Source organism: Micromesistius poutassou (genome assembly GCF_964030765.1).
Source record: "Micromesistius poutassou genome assembly, chromosome: 15".
NCBI lineage: Eukaryota > Metazoa > Chordata > Actinopteri > Gadiformes > Gadidae > Micromesistius > Micromesistius poutassou.
In genome coordinates, this window is record NC_140285.1 from 8,516,081 (window position 1) to 8,532,612 (window position 16,532).

The 16,532-nt window shown below is 44.0% G+C and overlaps 5 protein-coding genes across 5 annotated transcripts; 3 read left to right on the forward strand and 2 right to left on the reverse strand.

Annotated features, from left to right (window-relative positions):
- Window positions 1-20: 20 nt before the first annotated feature.
- On the forward strand, window positions 21-1,552 carry LOC311359090 (lysophosphatidic acid receptor 6). The gene is made up of 2 exons (XM_084479044.1): window positions 21-128; window positions 371-1,552. Exon 2 carries the CDS (start codon window positions 486-488, stop codon window positions 1,443-1,445), a length of 960 nt encoding a protein of 319 aa, XP_084335170.1. The 5' UTR covers window positions 21-128; window positions 371-485; the 3' UTR covers window positions 1,446-1,552.
- ints11 (integrator complex subunit 11) lies at window positions 1,520-7,805 on the reverse strand. The gene is made up of 17 exons (XM_084479043.1): window positions 7,666-7,805; window positions 7,400-7,497; window positions 7,229-7,302; window positions 6,919-7,147; window positions 6,734-6,832; window positions 6,608-6,642; window positions 6,371-6,509; window positions 6,085-6,149; window positions 5,668-5,857; window positions 5,096-5,179; window positions 4,903-4,992; window positions 4,548-4,710; window positions 4,100-4,210; window positions 3,694-3,755; window positions 3,122-3,264; window positions 2,487-2,619; window positions 1,520-1,697 (listed from the first exon to the last, which is right to left on the reverse strand). The coding sequence occupies exons 1-17, from the start codon at window positions 7,691-7,693 to the stop codon at window positions 1,632-1,634; spliced, it is 1,809 nt and encodes a 602-aa protein (XP_084335169.1). The 5' UTR covers window positions 7,694-7,805; the 3' UTR covers window positions 1,520-1,631.
- A 61-nt stretch (window positions 7,806-7,866) lies between these two features.
- Window positions 7,867-9,395, forward strand: cptp (ceramide-1-phosphate transfer protein). The gene is made up of 3 exons (XM_084479909.1): window positions 7,867-7,926; window positions 8,052-8,204; window positions 8,493-9,395. Exons 2-3 carry the CDS (start codon window positions 8,071-8,073, stop codon window positions 9,013-9,015), a joined length of 657 nt encoding a protein of 218 aa, XP_084336035.1. The 5' UTR covers window positions 7,867-7,926; window positions 8,052-8,070; the 3' UTR covers window positions 9,016-9,395.
- Window positions 9,396-9,941: 546 nt separating this feature from the next.
- On the forward strand, window positions 9,942-10,744 carry ubxn10 (UBX domain protein 10; the record flags this gene model as incomplete). The annotated part of the gene is made up of 1 exon (XM_084480355.1): window positions 9,942-10,744. The coding sequence occupies exon 1, from the start codon at window positions 9,950-9,952 to the stop codon at window positions 10,742-10,744; it is 795 nt and encodes a 264-aa protein (XP_084336481.1). The 5' UTR covers window positions 9,942-9,949.
- A 937-nt stretch (window positions 10,745-11,681) lies between these two features.
- On the reverse strand, window positions 11,682-16,323 carry ddx19a (DEAD-box helicase 19a; the record flags this gene model as incomplete). Its single annotated transcript, XM_084479167.1, has 12 exons — window positions 11,682-11,752; window positions 11,978-12,169; window positions 12,262-12,424; window positions 13,418-13,655; window positions 13,873-14,050; window positions 14,254-14,368; window positions 14,471-14,573; window positions 14,781-14,873; window positions 15,427-15,562; window positions 15,761-15,808; window positions 16,003-16,066; window positions 16,261-16,323. 12 exons carry the CDS (start codon window positions 16,321-16,323, stop codon window positions 11,682-11,684), a joined length of 1,464 nt encoding a protein of 487 aa, XP_084335293.1.
- Window positions 16,324-16,532: the final 209 nt, after the last annotated feature.

Consider the following 16,532-nt stretch of genomic DNA (forward strand, 5'->3'; position numbering starts at 1 on the left):
TGCTGAACATTACAATCCTCACTACAACAGTACTATACATACATAGAGACGGAAACATTACAATTCTGAACCTTTGCTTTTCCCCTCCACTACAACTGGACTGGGAGTCAGAGTTCCTCAGCCATTGGGTAGGTACACAGTACTGTTGGATTGATGATAACCAGCTTTTATTAGACTAAAATCAAAAATTGTATACACATTTTTTTATATAATCTAAAAACTATGTTTACAGTTGTTCTAACAGTTAAGTGTTTAACAATACAGTCTAGTGCAGCGCATGGTTTCATACAATTATTGTTGCATTGCATATAAATACCAGCCATATATTTTGAAATCATAGTTTCCCTTATCTTATCATTCTGTGATCCAGGCCTACTGCTGGCATGAATTCCAATTTTCAACAAAAAGATCCATCAGCGATGAACATCATCTAAAAGCAAACTACAAACAAAACAAAACACGCAACCAACCCACCGAACGACAACATGACCTCCTCCAACTGCAGTGAGCCATCGTCTGGTTACCAGTACCACCTCTTCCCCCTGGTCTACAGCGTGGCCTTGGTTCTAGGGCTGCCCGGCAACCTGATCGCCCTCTTCGTCTTCATCTTCAAGGTCATCCCGCGCACCTCCTCCAGTGTGTACATCATCAACCTGGCCCTGGCCGACACAGCCATCCTCCTCACACTGCCCTTCCGCATCCACTACCACCTCAACCGCAACCGCTGGATCTTCGGGGACATAGCGTGCCTGGTGACCGGCACCCTGTGGTACGCCAACGTCTACATCAGCATCTGCTTCATGACCTGCATCTGCGTGGACCGCTACGTGGCCACCGTGCACCCGCTCCACTACCTGAGGCTCAAGAACCCCCGGTACGCCGTGGCGGTCAGCGCGTTCTTCTGGGCGGTCATCGCCGTGGCCATCCTCACCTTCGTCCTCATGGGGCCGCTGGAGAGCGACCAGGTCAGCTGCTTCGAGAACTTCGCCAAGGAGGAGTGGAGCGGCCGCCTGGCGCACTACAGCGCGCTCAGCCTGGTGTTCTGCTCCCTGCTGCCCTCCCTCATCATCCTGGTGTGTTACCCTCTGGCCATGCGACGCATTTCCCGCTTCCCAGGCAGGGTGTCCCGCAGGGCCCGGAGGATCATCCTCACGGTGCTGGCCATCACGCTGCTCTGCTTCCTGCCCTACCACGTGGTGCACCTGCTGTACCTGCTGCGGAGGATGGGGGTCATCCGTGGCTGCACCACCAGCGCCGCCATCCACTATGCCCGGCGGGTGACCCTGGCCCTGGTCAGCCTCAACACGTGCCTGGACCCCCTGCTCTACCACGTCACCAGCAAACACTGCAACTGGAACCCCCTCAGGGGTCTGTGGTCGTGGTGGAGGGCACGCAGGTTTATGGGCGTCTACACGCTCCCATGCAACAGCCCTCCGGTGAGTTGAGATGGGGTGACGGTACCGTGTTTAAAACAAGCCACGAACGCAAAGCAGCCTTGGCACAAAAGTGTTTTTTTTTTTCAAAAAACATTTATTCAAATGGTGGTCTGTACAATAGAAAAAAAACTGATGATTACAGTTGGACAGAAAATGTGTATATCAGATGTTGAACAAAAGACGCGGTGTGCTGTCTTAGCACAGTACCGAAGGAAGTCCCTTCTTAAGCAGGGTGGAAAGGAAGCTTCCAAGGTCTTCATCCTGTTAAGAAGACACAGAATTGTCTGAAATTAATTCACTGAGAATGTTTAGGTCAAGTAGAGCTTTTTTTTACAAATGGAAAAATCTCAATTGTGTTGCAGTGAAGTTTTTGGTAAATGAAAGCTTTTAAGGGATGGTGTTGTTAATACATTGTGTTGCTATGGAACATAATAAAAAAAAAGGTAGCACTTGTTTAGTTTCATTCTCTGTAATAAATGGGTTGCTATGTAAAGAGCATCAGTGCTCCCACATCAAGCTTTCTTGCTGAGCGGAGGATGGAACATCTGTGTTCTGCAGCGACCAAGCCAACGCTTTCGGCTGTGGTTGTTATTCACTAGATTTTGACTATTTACTTTATCTCTCTTAACAGCCTGCCATATTAGAAAAATAGGTTCTAAGTCCCAATGATCACACATAAACAACCCTGAGCCTTTAGGCCAGGGGTGTCAAACGTACGGCCCGCGGGCCTAATCCGGCCCGCAGTTTAATTTAATTGTAATGCAATTGGCCCGTGACTTTGTCCAAGACTTAAATTTTGGCCCACTGTATATTTGAGTTTGACACCCCTGCTTTAAGCAAATCTAGAATGCTTGAGTGATTTTAAAAGGTGGCTAATGACTCACTGCATGCAGACAGCGTCTACTCGAGCAGAAACTGAGAGCGGAACTTTTCTTTGAACCACAACTTCCTCTACCTCGCACAGCGCCGAAGGTGACCATAACAGAACACAATCCCCTGTTTACAGTAGTTACTGCCGTCACCTTACTACCCACTCAGCACTCTGCTCACCTGGTAGCTCCAGGACAGAAGCAGAACCTTGGTGTTTGGGTCTTCTGCGGAGGAAGACACCTTGACCACGATGGACTCCACCATGACAGACATGCTGTCGGGGAGGTGTTGGGTGGTGTAACCTTTAAGTACACTGGAGGCAAGAGAGGAAATACATTTGGGTGTGCAGTAGATGGGTACAAAACCACTCCATGGCACGCTTACCACTGGAAATGACACAGAACAAAAAATGATGAGGTTGTACCCCACCCCCCCACACTGGGGGTGGGTTTAAGCGACTGACATCAATACAAATGTAATTTGATTACACCCACACTAGTTCTGAAACAAAGTTCTGAAATACCACTGTAGCCTAACTAGTTCTGAAAAACTCACACTAGATCTGAGATACCCACACTAGTTCTGATACAAAGTTCTGATAGACCCACACCATTTCTGTAACGTTGGCTGTGCCAGCCAACAATGAAGAAGATGAAGAAGTGAAGAATACTATGAAGAAGATACAAAGTAGAATAAATAAGCAGGAAGAAGGAACAGTGAAGAGCATGCTTGTTCTAAACAGAGGCGTGGTTCCCTGGAGAATGAGACGCTGCAGCCTGGCCCGTTGTTCAGCCCTGCGGCTCTGGCCCGCGTACCTCTTCAGGTGCGTGTAGATGCGGTGCAGGGTGTCTGCATCGCTGTGCGGATCCTGGAGCTGCACCCGGCACGTGAAGCGCAGGTGGTGTTCGCTGAGGCCCAGCTCCTTCATGGCCTGCTCCGGGGACACCAGCCTCAGACTCTGCAGGGAGAGGGGAGCGGAGGCAGGGGATGGGCTGTCGTCAATTAGCACCTTGTTTACAATCGTTAGTGTTATAAGGATGAAAGCTGCTTAAGGAGAGAGTGCAAGCGAGATCCGATCCCTCTCTGCTCCGGTGGAGAGTCCCTGAGTTTATTTGCCATTTAAAAATATGTGAAACTGTGATTGTCAGGCAAGATGGACTTAATCAGGGAAGAGAAGTCTTGATGGGTCAGAAATGAGCCAGGATTATTTATTAAAACCGATAACCTCAGATAATCTTACCAACAGCACCTTTAATGTGATACAATTCTGTACAGTGATTGATACTTTAAGGTCATCGTTAAAAGAAGCAATTAAGTTTATTGGTGGATAAAAACTGAATGGTAACCACAAGGGAATCTCTCCCTCAGTATTGGGACGAACACCTACATTCTCCTTCATGATCAGGGTTCCATGCATGGTGCGAGGTTTCTTTGGATCAGGTAAGGTACCTAGGGGATATGGAGAATACATACATAGCCATTTTGTTTAATGATAACAAACCGTCAATGGGTAACAGCAATGGGCATACTGAGAACAAAACTGTACCATATAAGTAAAAAAAACTAAAAAAAAAACTAAAATAAATCAAATACTAACAAATATACATGAACAAGTATAACTATCTAACCAGTTTTTTGGTAACAGCTGGCTAAGCTATTTTTCCTACAGATGTTCTTTAACAATTAAAATACACATATTTATGTGTTAACACTATATATTCTAATTGACAAAAGTATTAGTTTGACACAAAACACTAACAGGAAACCATTCTTGAACTTTTGACCAAACCTACCTCCAAGGGACATTTCTCTTTTTAATAGGTTTAGGGAAATATCGACCGGGACATTGGGATTTGTAGTCATAGTTGTTGTCTCTCCATTAGCTGGCATGTAGCAATTTATGCCTGTCAAACAAAGAAGGCATAGACACTAAACATGCAGCAGAAAATGATCAGCTGTGATCCAAAAAGATTGACAAGATTTAAGAAACAGACTTAAGGTTTAATTCAAGTACAACGCTAGATATTAGCCTAGATATAAACATATATTTAGGTATAAATCCATGAACCTAAAGTTTCTAGGGACATTTTTTTCAGTAATAAGGCAGACTGGTAAGCTGAAGATTAATAGTCAATACAATACTGATACACGCAGGATGCAGAATCCTTATCAGGTGTTTTCCTGCTGCTGGTAATCAATGTAGGCCAGGGTGACTGTGCCGCTGACAGTCTTCCCACTTACTGAACTCCTGTTCGATTTTGCCTTTGAGGAACTCCATCTTGACGGCCTCCCCGTGCACCAGCAGCATGTTGCGGGGCTCCGCCATGCGGATCAGCTGCATGATGCCCTTGGCGTCTGCGTGGGCGCTGAACGACATGTACTCTACCTGCAGCTTCACCTCCAGCTGCAATGCACACGCAAGACGCCATAACACTGTGAATAACATACTCACTTATCGCTGAGGAGTTCCTGAGGTACTGTGAATTACCCACAGGTATGCATCCTTCAGCAGAATGTCTGACATGCATTTGAATTGAATGTAAAGTAAATGTGTAATGTGACTGTAGAGAGATTTCAAATAAAACGTTTCCTCTACCGTTGATCTCCCTTCCAGCTCCAGTTTGCGCTGTCCGTTCAGGATCTTGTGCCCGATCGTCCCTTGCACACAATACCCCGGCATGATTACCTGTAGCAAAACAAGCATCATAAGTTCATCATCCAGTTGTTCCACTAAATAATTTATTCTCCTGTTCTGTGTATGTGCGTGTGGCAACAAAACCAGGACTCACCATGTTCTTCTCGTTGCCAGCCCACTTCTTGAAGATCTGTAACGACTGGCCAGCGTGCAGCATGCCCGGTGTGGCAAACACCACCTACAACAGGTTCAAACAACCAGGTTTATACGTTTCAAAGATAATAAGCCTACTCATACCAAGGTCAACAAAAGTATGTTAAAGATGCTGTAGGTATGATTTAAGAGCTATCATTTTAGGGTAATTTCTTAGAAATACCGTAGCTCTCCACTGGCTACTATTGAAATAATGACAATATCGGTTCTGTTTGATTTTGACCGCTTTTCAATATCTGAACTATTAGGTACCTTCACCGTGATTGGTTCTTTTAAAATTTCAAAGCGTATTTATCGCTCCACCACAGGAGCGTGAATGCAACACTTCCCCTAACATCAATGGCGGAAGTATGTATAGAGGGAGGAGGGGGTTCTGGCTTGTATCTATTCAAAAGATTGCTCTCTTCTGCCCTCTGCCTATAAATCTCTCAAATCATACCCACAGCATGTTTGAATGACTCGTTTTATTCCATTCATGTATTCATTATGCTCTATTCACCCAAGGCAACTCACCATAGGTCCGGGGTTATCTGCGTAGGAACGGTCGAAAGGTTTTATGTGCTTGAATTCAAACATGTTCCTCTGTACAAAGGTCTTGCGGATCTTCTGGTTGGTCCACGTGATGAAGAGCTTGTAGTAATGGTTGGCCTTCTCCGTCAGCCCCGTGGAGAAGTAGATGGGGGCTTTGAGGTTCATCCTCTCCCTGCAGAATGAGGGCCAATGGAGGTAGTATTATTGTAGTCATCATTAACATTATCTATTATTATGACAGCGTAATATACCACGATACATACAATTTATCGTGTTTAACTATTTCCCATACTTTATCACTAGCTCTACCATTACTAGGTTCTTTCTTATCACACATTTTTAATGATGCATTATGTACATGATTACACATGATTAACTGAGTAGAATGAAGGATCTTACCAAAAGGTCTCCAATAGGATGCACAATTCCTGTGCTCTCCCAAGTGCAAAAACTGGAATAAGAACCTAGAAACATGAGACATCGTATAATGATGAAAACAGCTAAATAAAACAGGAATTTCAATTAAAGTGAAGGCCTTACGAATATTAATAATTGACTAGCATGATAATATAAAATCATGCTTCCCATAGAATACATATATATATATATATACAGTATATATATACACACACACCGGTACATATATATAACTCATTGTAACAAGATACCTAAGGGGGCTTCCTACCTTGCCTCCTCGTTCCACTGTCTCGTGAACCTTCTTCAGGAAGTCCCTCTCCCTGCACCTCTTGGAGTCTCGGATGGTGGTGGCGTAGGTGGACTCTGAGATGAGGAGGTCCGGACGGCACTTATCAATCCACGCAGCCCTGGGTTGATATGGTACAGCACATAACGTTCAGACAGGATGTACAGCATGTGGGTCATAAGGAATAAACTCAACTGGTGCTTTGTCAACAACACTTACCCTAAATGCCTGTCTGGTGTCATGTTGTAATCTCCCTAAAGGTGTACCACAAAAAAGACACTTGGTTATAATACAAAACAAGAGTCAGAAAATCAACATAAGTGAGTTATTCTGCTTCTTACGCACAGTGTACACGACAGACTCGGATCCCACTTTGATATGCACCATGGCAGCACCCAGAACGTGACCCGCATAGTAAGCCTTTATCTCTAGCTCCTCGTCCACCTGCAAATCAACAGATAGCACTTCACTGTCCATTACAAGAGTTGAGTGGGATTTGGGGAAATAACAAAATCATATCATCCACGCACCTGGACCGTTTGGTGGAGGTTCAGAGGTACGACTTTCTTCATGCAGTCCTTGATCATCTGGGAAGTGAAGAAGTTGGTCTCCCCCTTTTTGTCCACAGTGATCTTACGGAAGTCTTCTAGCAAAATGGGGCAGATAGCTTTGGTGGGGTGCGTCATGTAGATGGGTCCATCGTAGCCCACCATCTCACTCATGTAGGGGAGAGCGCCACAGTGGTCCAGGTGGAAATGACTAGGAAGGAAGTGAAGGCAGTGAAGCTTTATTGTAGAACACACTGGGAAAGTGAAGGTGCACAAGCTTCTCACCACATACCTGATAATCACACAGTCCAAGAATTCTGTCAGCCGCCCATTCTGCGTGATATAAGAGAAGTCCGGGAATCGCCTCTAGATTGAAAAAGGCAAAGTTGATTTGTTTAGTAATTATATTTGCCTAAAGTTGTCTTCCTTATCTCTTGTAAACCGATATCCTCCTTCAACTTACATCATCATTGAAGCCCATGTGCATCCCACAGTCCAGCATGATGTTCTTGCCACCAATAGAGACAAGGATACAGCTGCGGCCAACATCCTGCCCGGCTCCTTATGGGAACAAAGTGAGTAGACATGTTTAGTCGATCTAAATTGATCACTATTGCATAACGCAAGAAGGGGAGCAGCGTTACAATTGCAAACAATGATCCTATCGAACTAAAAACATGTGGATGTGATGTTGACGGATATTTGCCGCCGCTAGCTCACATTACTTACCCAGTGGCGTGACCTTTATTTCAGGCATCACGTCTAAAGACTCTGAGTTATTAAATAGATTAGAACGTTCCCTTCTTAGATAATCCAATCTTTGTTTACAGAAAATAACATCTAACTTCAGTACATTTAGTCACTTCCATGTCGCTATCAAACTCTCTTCTGATTGGTCGAATCCACAAACGCGTCGCTGCGTCAGAAGTGTGCGCACTAGTAACCGGGATCAAACACCGGAACGGCTCTGTCACCTGCAGTATATATTATGTGAGCTCTTCCTCTGGTTCTGAACATTTTATGAGTTATAACCGTCTTATAACATTATGACATATTTAGGGTAAGGAACGTATCATTGTCGTTGTTTAAATCGTTTACTTTTATTCCATCTGCAGCACTTCCTTAAAGACGACCATGGCTGGTTCTGCTATTATAGAAGAGCAGAGGTTCTCTTTGCAGGAGGTTCTGGACACTTTCAAATTGTGTCTCTCGGAAAACCAAGACGTCTACGTTGAACACTACGTTGCTGGTTGGCGTGGCCTCGTCAAGTAAGTATTTCAGGGGCATAATACCGAGGACACGTATACCTACCTTATGAATTATGGATCAGATAAAGGTAATTGGACCATGGTTTACAGTGATCTAGACTACCCCCTTTTATGTGTACCTCATAGCTGCAATTACTGAATGACTATTGATCAGAATTCTCAGAACAGAGGTCAGTATATGCATCCATTTCATTGCTACTGTCAAGACGAACCATTTCTGGGCCATTAGAAGGCTACTATGATCCATCGCAAGAGCCAAACTCATCTCCCCATTTGTTCCCATAACAGGTTCATGAACAGCTTAGGCAATGTCTTCACCTTCATCTCCAAGGACGCCGTCAACAAAATCCAGATCCTCGTCAACTTCCAAAACGGGGAGAACGGCTCCCACTACCTCACCATCCAGTCCATGGTGAAGTACGAGCTGGACAACCAGCTGGTGGACCTGGACAAGAGGGGCAGCCACCCGGAGTCAGGCAGCCGCACCCTGCTCCGTCTCCACCGTGCGCTGAGGTGGCTGGAGCTCTTCCTAGAGAGGCTGCGCACCAGCACGGAGGACAGCAAGACGTCGGTCATGTGCGCCGACGCCTACAATGAGTCCCTCTCTCAGCACCACCCCTGGGTGATCCGCAAGGCCGCGGGCATGGCCTTCTGCGTCCTGCCGGGGCGCCCCACCTTCTTCGAGGTGATGAACGTTGGCAGTGCGGAGAAGGTAGTGGACATGCTGGGCGACGCCGTCCCTATGATTTCCACGGTGTACCAGATCACGGAGGATCTGTACGCGCAGAATAATCTACTGGAGTTGCCTTAATAATGGGACATGGGTTTGAAAGGAGAGGCCACAGGCAGGGTTCATGTTTCAAGGTTCTTGTCAACTTTAGTGGAGCAGTTTGTACTGCAGACTTGGCCTTGATACATTTTAAAAACTCAAATGCTATTGTATTTGATGTATTATTAAACATACTCTGGTGACACTAATACTAATCTTATACAATTACGATACAATGATTGTGACCTACACTATATGTAATACTGTTTTGATTATTATATGCCACTTGTTTGTGGTCTTTAAATGTACGTGAATGTTTATTTAATCTGTGTTAACAAATACAGTTGTAATAATTTATAGTTTCACTAAATCTTTACTCAATTGTGTTTAACATTTTTTTTTTTAAAGCTATTACATTTTTATTAAAAGTATTACAAACAAAATGGTATAATCAGTTCAGGAAGGCGCCCAGCAGGGGGAGCCTTCTATTCACAAGTGGTCGTCAAGGTTACCAGACCGTTTGGTAACAACTGATGCTGAACGGAACTAGCTCGGCATAGTAGCTCAGCTACTTTACCGTGAAGCACTTAAACTGGGCTGAAAACAACCTTCAAACATAAACTACGGTATTTAATTTTGAGTGCAGTCATGTGTGTTCATACAGAAAACCGACTTACTTGCAAACTTAATTTTGCAATTATCTGCGTCAATATTGTAAACAATAAGACAAGGGCCTGACGTCACCTTCAACCTTCAAGGAGGCTGCTATCTGGTCTATTTTGATATCTTTAGCTCAACCCATAAGTTATTGTGGTAGAACTTATAGTAATAGATATGTGCTTATATGGTTCACTCATTCATGCATGAATAACATGAACTTGTTATCCTTCTCAGTCAGACCTAACCCAAGACAACTGTGGGGACTCATATTGGTTTAATTTTGTTTTATTATTAAAACAAACAAATCGGCCCTTTAATGAATTCGACACGGCCAAAATCCTCAAAAGGACGAAGCAGGCCTCCAGCGGATCATACTGTGCGTGATACCGGAGAACACGTCCAGAGTGACCACCACCTGGCCGTGGGGCACCAGTCCGACGGCTGCATCTGGTCCAGGTCTGACTCTGTGACAAGGATCACCACACCGCAAGGCCAGGACAATACGGCAACACCGCTGCAATCTGTTCCTGCTCGGCCAACACTCTCCTTGAACAAATACAAGGTGCTTCCATCCATAAAAAAGCTGCCAGATGTAAGCCACACCCATGTTCCAGAATTGAAGACGTCCAAGATTAAACTATGTGATTATGTCAGCGCTCAGCAGCGACGGCATAGTCATGGAGAACCAGGTTGTTATACTGAGAAGACCCCGGCGAAGACCCAGACTGCGACCCGGAGCAACCCTGAAATGGGCTGGGTTGCCCCTGCCACCAACAAGCCTCCTGACCCAGACATCATGGAGTCCAGAGACGAGTCGCCTGCAGTTGTTGCCACAGACCAGTTGCTTCTAGCTATTAGAGCACCGTGTGGCAGGAGATTTCAGCAACACTTTGCCTATGCTGACACCCTGCAGACACTCATCACTTGTGCAGAAGCCAGAAATGAAACCAGCTACTCCGAAGCCTTCATTGAAACTATGGATGTGCCACGAAGGAGCTTCAGGAGATTGGACATGACTCTGTCAGAGTGCTGCATCTTCAACAGATCTGTGCTGTGCATCTCTCAGGAGAGACACTCCGATATTGCCACAAGTGTAGTAGATAATGGGTAATAATGTCGAGTTCTAAATGAATGAGCCATGTATGGAAAAATGAACGTGTGATCCAAAGTTTGAAGAGCAATTGAGAAATGTTCACACACACACACACACACACTACTACTACTACCAGTGCCACTTGTGAATACATTTAGTCCATCTTCAAGACTTTTGAATGTTGTTTAGCAGATATTCAAACTAACGAATTAAATACAAATTCTTAAAACATATCTCATTGCAATCTGCATATTCTGAATGAATCCATAATTGTTGATTAAGAAAAAGTTTCCACTATTTGCCTGGAACCAAACCCTTTAGTGCCGATATGTAGGCATGTTAGTAGTACACAATCAATACTACACAACTTGCAGATAATTAACCTGTGGTGTTTGTAGTTCCAAATTTTTCCCAAAAGCACAAATGATATTGCCGTGTTTTGTTCAATAAACCACATACATTGCTTGATGTGTCAGTGTGTCAATCCAAATAAAAAAAAACAAGCACATTTTGAACAATCAATTTACTTTAAGGGTTAGCACATTTAAAGTTTTTTTTGCAGCAAATAAAATATATTCTCAAACCAAAACAAGCGGAAATAATCTCGTCAAGTTCAACAGAAAACACAAAAAGAAGTCCAAATTAACACTTCAAATCTCAGACATGCATTTACAATATAAAACATTAACTTATTATTTCAGATCATTTTAAATCCAAGCATCATGCAATCAAACACAGCAAATGGCAACACCGGCTTTCGGTTGGAACAAACTTCCAGGATAAGCCGCCCACTTTAGTGGGTCCAATAAAATAAAAAAAACACCCTGAATGAAATCTAAAGTGCAAACCATTGGCATCAGAGTGGCATCATCTGGATTAACTAATTAAGGAAATTGCGCAGAAATGGGTTTTCCAAATCCCATCCATTCAAGGCCGGTACCTGTAGCGCTTAACTTCAGTTCATCATCTTCTCAAGCTCATCCAGGTCTTCCAGGTCATCGGTGTCCAATTTCACTATTTTACGGTCTGGAAGAAGTGATAACATAACATAATTTTAAAATGGGAACAGTCTCAGTGCATTAAACCTGCACTATGCAACTTGTAACTGCAGATACACATTTGAGTTCAGGGTTAATTATGATGCACAACACATCATTTATTGCGAGAACAAGTTGCTCATTTATAGTCTGACTATTTGAAACAACAAATCCTAAAAATATTGGACGTTTAATTTCAACTTGCTGAACATACCAAAGTGGAGTTCAATCTGGTGGATGAGTTCCATGGTTTCTTGGCTGTCGACCATATTGAAGGCAAAACCTTTTTTACCAAAGCGCCCGGTGCGGCCAATCCGGTGGAGGTACGTCTCGTTATCAGCGTTTCCATCTCTGCCAACAGGCAGGTCGAAGTTGACCACGATGGACACTTGCTCCACATCAATACCTGGGGAGCCGGCACATTTCAGAGCATTTCTTTGACATTTTAACCTGGTTCTTATCTCAGAAAGGCTGCCGTCCAGGCTAGAAATAGCCTACCTCTTGAGCAGACATTGGTGGTCACGAGCACCTTTTCCTTGCCCTCCCTGAAGCGCTCGATGACAGCAGCCCTCTGCTCCACCATCATCTCTCCACTAAGCAAGGCCACCTGGTGGCCCTCGTTGGACAGCTGTCCGCTGAGCCAAGATGCCATCCTGCGAGTCTGAGAAGGCATTGTTGTCATTTTGCTCAAACACAGTCAATGGATGTGGGTAAATCCACTCTGGATCGGGGCTGCTAGGAGGTTAGAGCTTGTTATGTCAATTTAATGAACATCCTAAATTCAAGGCTAGGCTGCTATGCACGAAAGGCACCCCCCTTCCCCCACTCCCTCAATGTAGACTTGTCTCAGAACATGGGCTCAAGTAGTTTCATGATGATGGTGTAGGTCAGTGATTTTCAAACTGTGGTCCGCGGACCACTCGGTACTGCAGGTGGTCCATGGAAAAGCTAAAATACTAAACTAAAATAATATTTTTCATAAAAAATATGTAGGCCTATGTATGATACACAATTTAAATTAAATTGAAGGTATTGTGTGATTACTAAAATAGGCTAGTGCAAAGATTAGAACGTTCCAGAATATTTGGTCTAGTGGCTAGGAGGGAACTTTGAAAGTGCTCAGAACCACAAGATGGATCGGTGGATGGCAACAGGTTCTCTGAAGAGAAAAGAGGCAGAGATTGCCAACAATGAAGAGATTGACAGTGAGTCAGAGGCATACAAGCCAGATTCCTCACAAGGAAACAAAGAAAAGGAGGGTGAAAAGAAAATACTGTGAAAGCTACTTAGAATTAGGATTCATTAGGCTATAAGCCTGGTGTTCAAATGAACCTGATTACGCCCTCGGGCACTTTAAATAAATACAATAAATATGTGGCAGCCATTGTGTGCAGTAAACGTTCTTTTAACAAGCCTGTTGTACTGATGCCATGTTACTTTTAGTGCTAATATATGCCTATTAAGAGGTGTGGGTAATTCAGGTAGGACTGTGTGTAGATATATTTTATTATGTGTATTATAAGGTGGTCTGTGAAAATTCTTGATTATAAAAAGTGGTCCACACACACACTCAAAGTTTGAAAACCCCTGGTGTAGGTAAACCCAACATTTGTAGCGACCATCATTTAGGCATAATGCAACATGAGTGACTCACTTGGCAGAAGATCATGGCCTGTGCGATGGTAAGACTCCCATAAATATTGCAGAGAGCGGAGAACTTGTCCTCCTTCTCCTTGCAGAGCACATAGAATTGCTTGATGGTGTCCAGGGTCTCCTCCTCGCGCTTCAGCTTGATGATGTTGGGGTCGGGGATAATCCTCTCCGCAAATCTCCACACAGAGTCCTCGAAGGTGGCTGACAACAGCAGCATCTGACAGTCCTTTGGCAACAATCTGCACCAGAGCATTCGAGGAAAACATTTAGATCAAACACATACTATATTAGTTTAAACCTGTACAATCAAACCTTCTCACTGAATCACTTTGGTTGAAAAAAAATTGATGAAACAAGTCCTATTCATTCTTTTTAAAAATCGATCTTGTCTGTGGAGAAAAAAAAAAAAAGTATTAGGTTCATGTGCAGAGCTTGTGCTGCAGCGTTGGGGCTCGCCTCTGAATCCGGATGCTCTGGTCCTGGTGTCCCTGGGTGGCGATCATGACGTCTGCCTCGTCCAGCACAAACACGCGGATCTTCTTGGGGTCAAAGATCTTGAGCTTGAGGCCCCAGTCGAGGACGGTGCCCGGCGTTCCGATCACGATGTGCTCCTGGATCGTGGTGCCTCGCGCCACTACGGAGCAGGCGAGTTTCATGAGAATGTAAGTAGACAGCCGTTTTCTCATTACATGTTCTGTGTGTCATTTTTATATTCCAAGTGTGACGTTTTAAATGGATTGATGGTGCAGAAAGTTCATTCTGGAATATAATTTTTTACACGCAAGTGTAATGTGTCGTTATAAATTGTACGCACCATTAGAGCCAAGACATTCTTACCTTTATTTCCCCGAATGGCATAGGCCAGTTTGACCTCAGGATAAAACTTCCCCATCTGCTCAATAACATGGCCGATCTGCACAGCGAGCTCGTATGTGGGTGCGATGCAGAGGCACTGAGACCCAAAAGAGATAATGGGATAGAGCCAATAACTAGATGGTTCACTTGAAACCCCATGAGCCTTACTGTACTGACTGCAGCAACACATTAAGCTTACCTGGGTCCATTTGTTAGCTGGGTTTACATGGCTGAGCATCGCAAGAGAAAAGGCAGCCGTTTTACCTGTGCCAGACTGCGACTGGGCAATCAGATTCTGAGGTCTGAGAAAACAAACGTCACCACGTAAATATATGCATTTCTAGCTTAGGGATAAGTGGTTAAAATCATGATCACCGATCATAAAACTCTTAGCCTTTTAAATCCATCTTAATAATTTGTAATACAAATACTAATCCATGCAAAAAAATCTGATCGATGTTCAACGGTAATTAATATCAGCAGTGTACTGCCAAGTGTTGGACACTTACGGCTCAGCCAGCATCATGGGCAGAGCGTTTTCTTGGATCCTTGATGGTCTATTGAAGCCCATGGTGTAGACTCCCTGAAGTAACTGAGGTTTCCTGTTTAATATGCATGTCAAGATAATACAAACATTGTGTACAAGAAAGTAGACCCTTTTAAGCAAATCACTTCAAAAACTGTAAAACAAGATTAGAAGTACAAGATATGCAGAAGCACTTTTACCAACAGACATTTAATTAAACCCGCACTTAGTATTTTAGAGAACCGTGTTGGAGGCCACTAGGGTAACTACACTATTTCTTATACTGCTCAGGGTTGGAATAAAACCTTGCCAGCAGCCAGACAACCCACTCTACCACCGAGCCACTGCTTTGCTCTAGTGACAATGGTGGACAGGAGAGTTAAGTCGACACATTTGCAGCTCCCTCAGGGAAGAATGTTTTTTAAAGTACATATTTTGTAAGGGCTATTCATTTTTAATGCTTCAAGTGCAATGATAAGGATTTGATACAGGCTAAGTGTCCGTCTCAATACTCCCTAGTCAGATGCTGAGGTATCTGCGGTTTAAATTTAATTTCAGTGCCAATATTGGGTTGTTAGTATGCAAATCGAATAACGCCTTCAAGCAAGGCTCAAATTTCACCCACTTACAGTCTCAGTTCTTCAAATGTCTTCACAGAGAATAGAGGAGAGTTTGGGTCTCGCTGAAGCACCTCAACCTGATTCTGGTTGTTCACAAGATTATGGCGAATCAATTTATTCAACAGTGACTGTTCAGCTGGATCCACTGTAAAAGGAGAAAAAAATAAGAAACATAGCAATTCAAGAGTTTTACTTAATAAAAAGACGGCCTAACTTTGAGAATCCATTAGCTTTCAACATTAATTAATGATTTCCAATGGATAGTCATACCATCATGTTTTTTTTTTACATGTTTTGATATTGTGAACAATTAAGAGTAAAAATAAAAAGAACATTCAGTCACCGTGATCTCTTTTGCCTTCCTTTCCCATCGAATATGGCAAGACGTTACCTAGACACACACACACACACACACACACACACACACACACACACACACACACACACACACACACACACACACACACACACACACACACACACACACACACACACACACACACACACACACACACACACACACACACACACATTAACATGGCTGCACAACATTTTCATTACAAAATATACGAAATAAATATTTACCATTAATATCATCTTTCAGGGTGTACGGGACATCGGAACGACCCATGCTTTTAAAAGTGCCAACCTGTTAACAAAACACAAACTTTATAGAGGTCATGTGAACAATGCAGACCTCTGCAGCAAGTCAACCACGAGGGAAGCAGTCTACAAACACCACTGACGAGCGGCTAGCCGGGCGGTGGCTAAGTTAATAAGTTAGCACGACATATTGAACACCGATGTCCCACCCATCGCGGTGGATTCAACGTTACAAGTCACCTGTGCGGGCATGGTCTGCACTCCAGGAACACCGCAGCCCTTCGCCACTGAATGTGAAGCCATTCTCCGACGTTATTGCGGTGATAAAACCGTGTTTTTTAAGGGGGGGGAAACAGTGGGGTTGGGTCAGAAGTTTTTCTGTGAGCGACAGCGTGCGGACTGAATGCGTCGCGTCAATCAAACATCAGCCAACCAGCAGCAGCCGTCAGCCTTCAGCCTCGTCTCTCTATCACGGCTGCGGAGCCACACTGGACCCCGCCCACTGCAGGGCC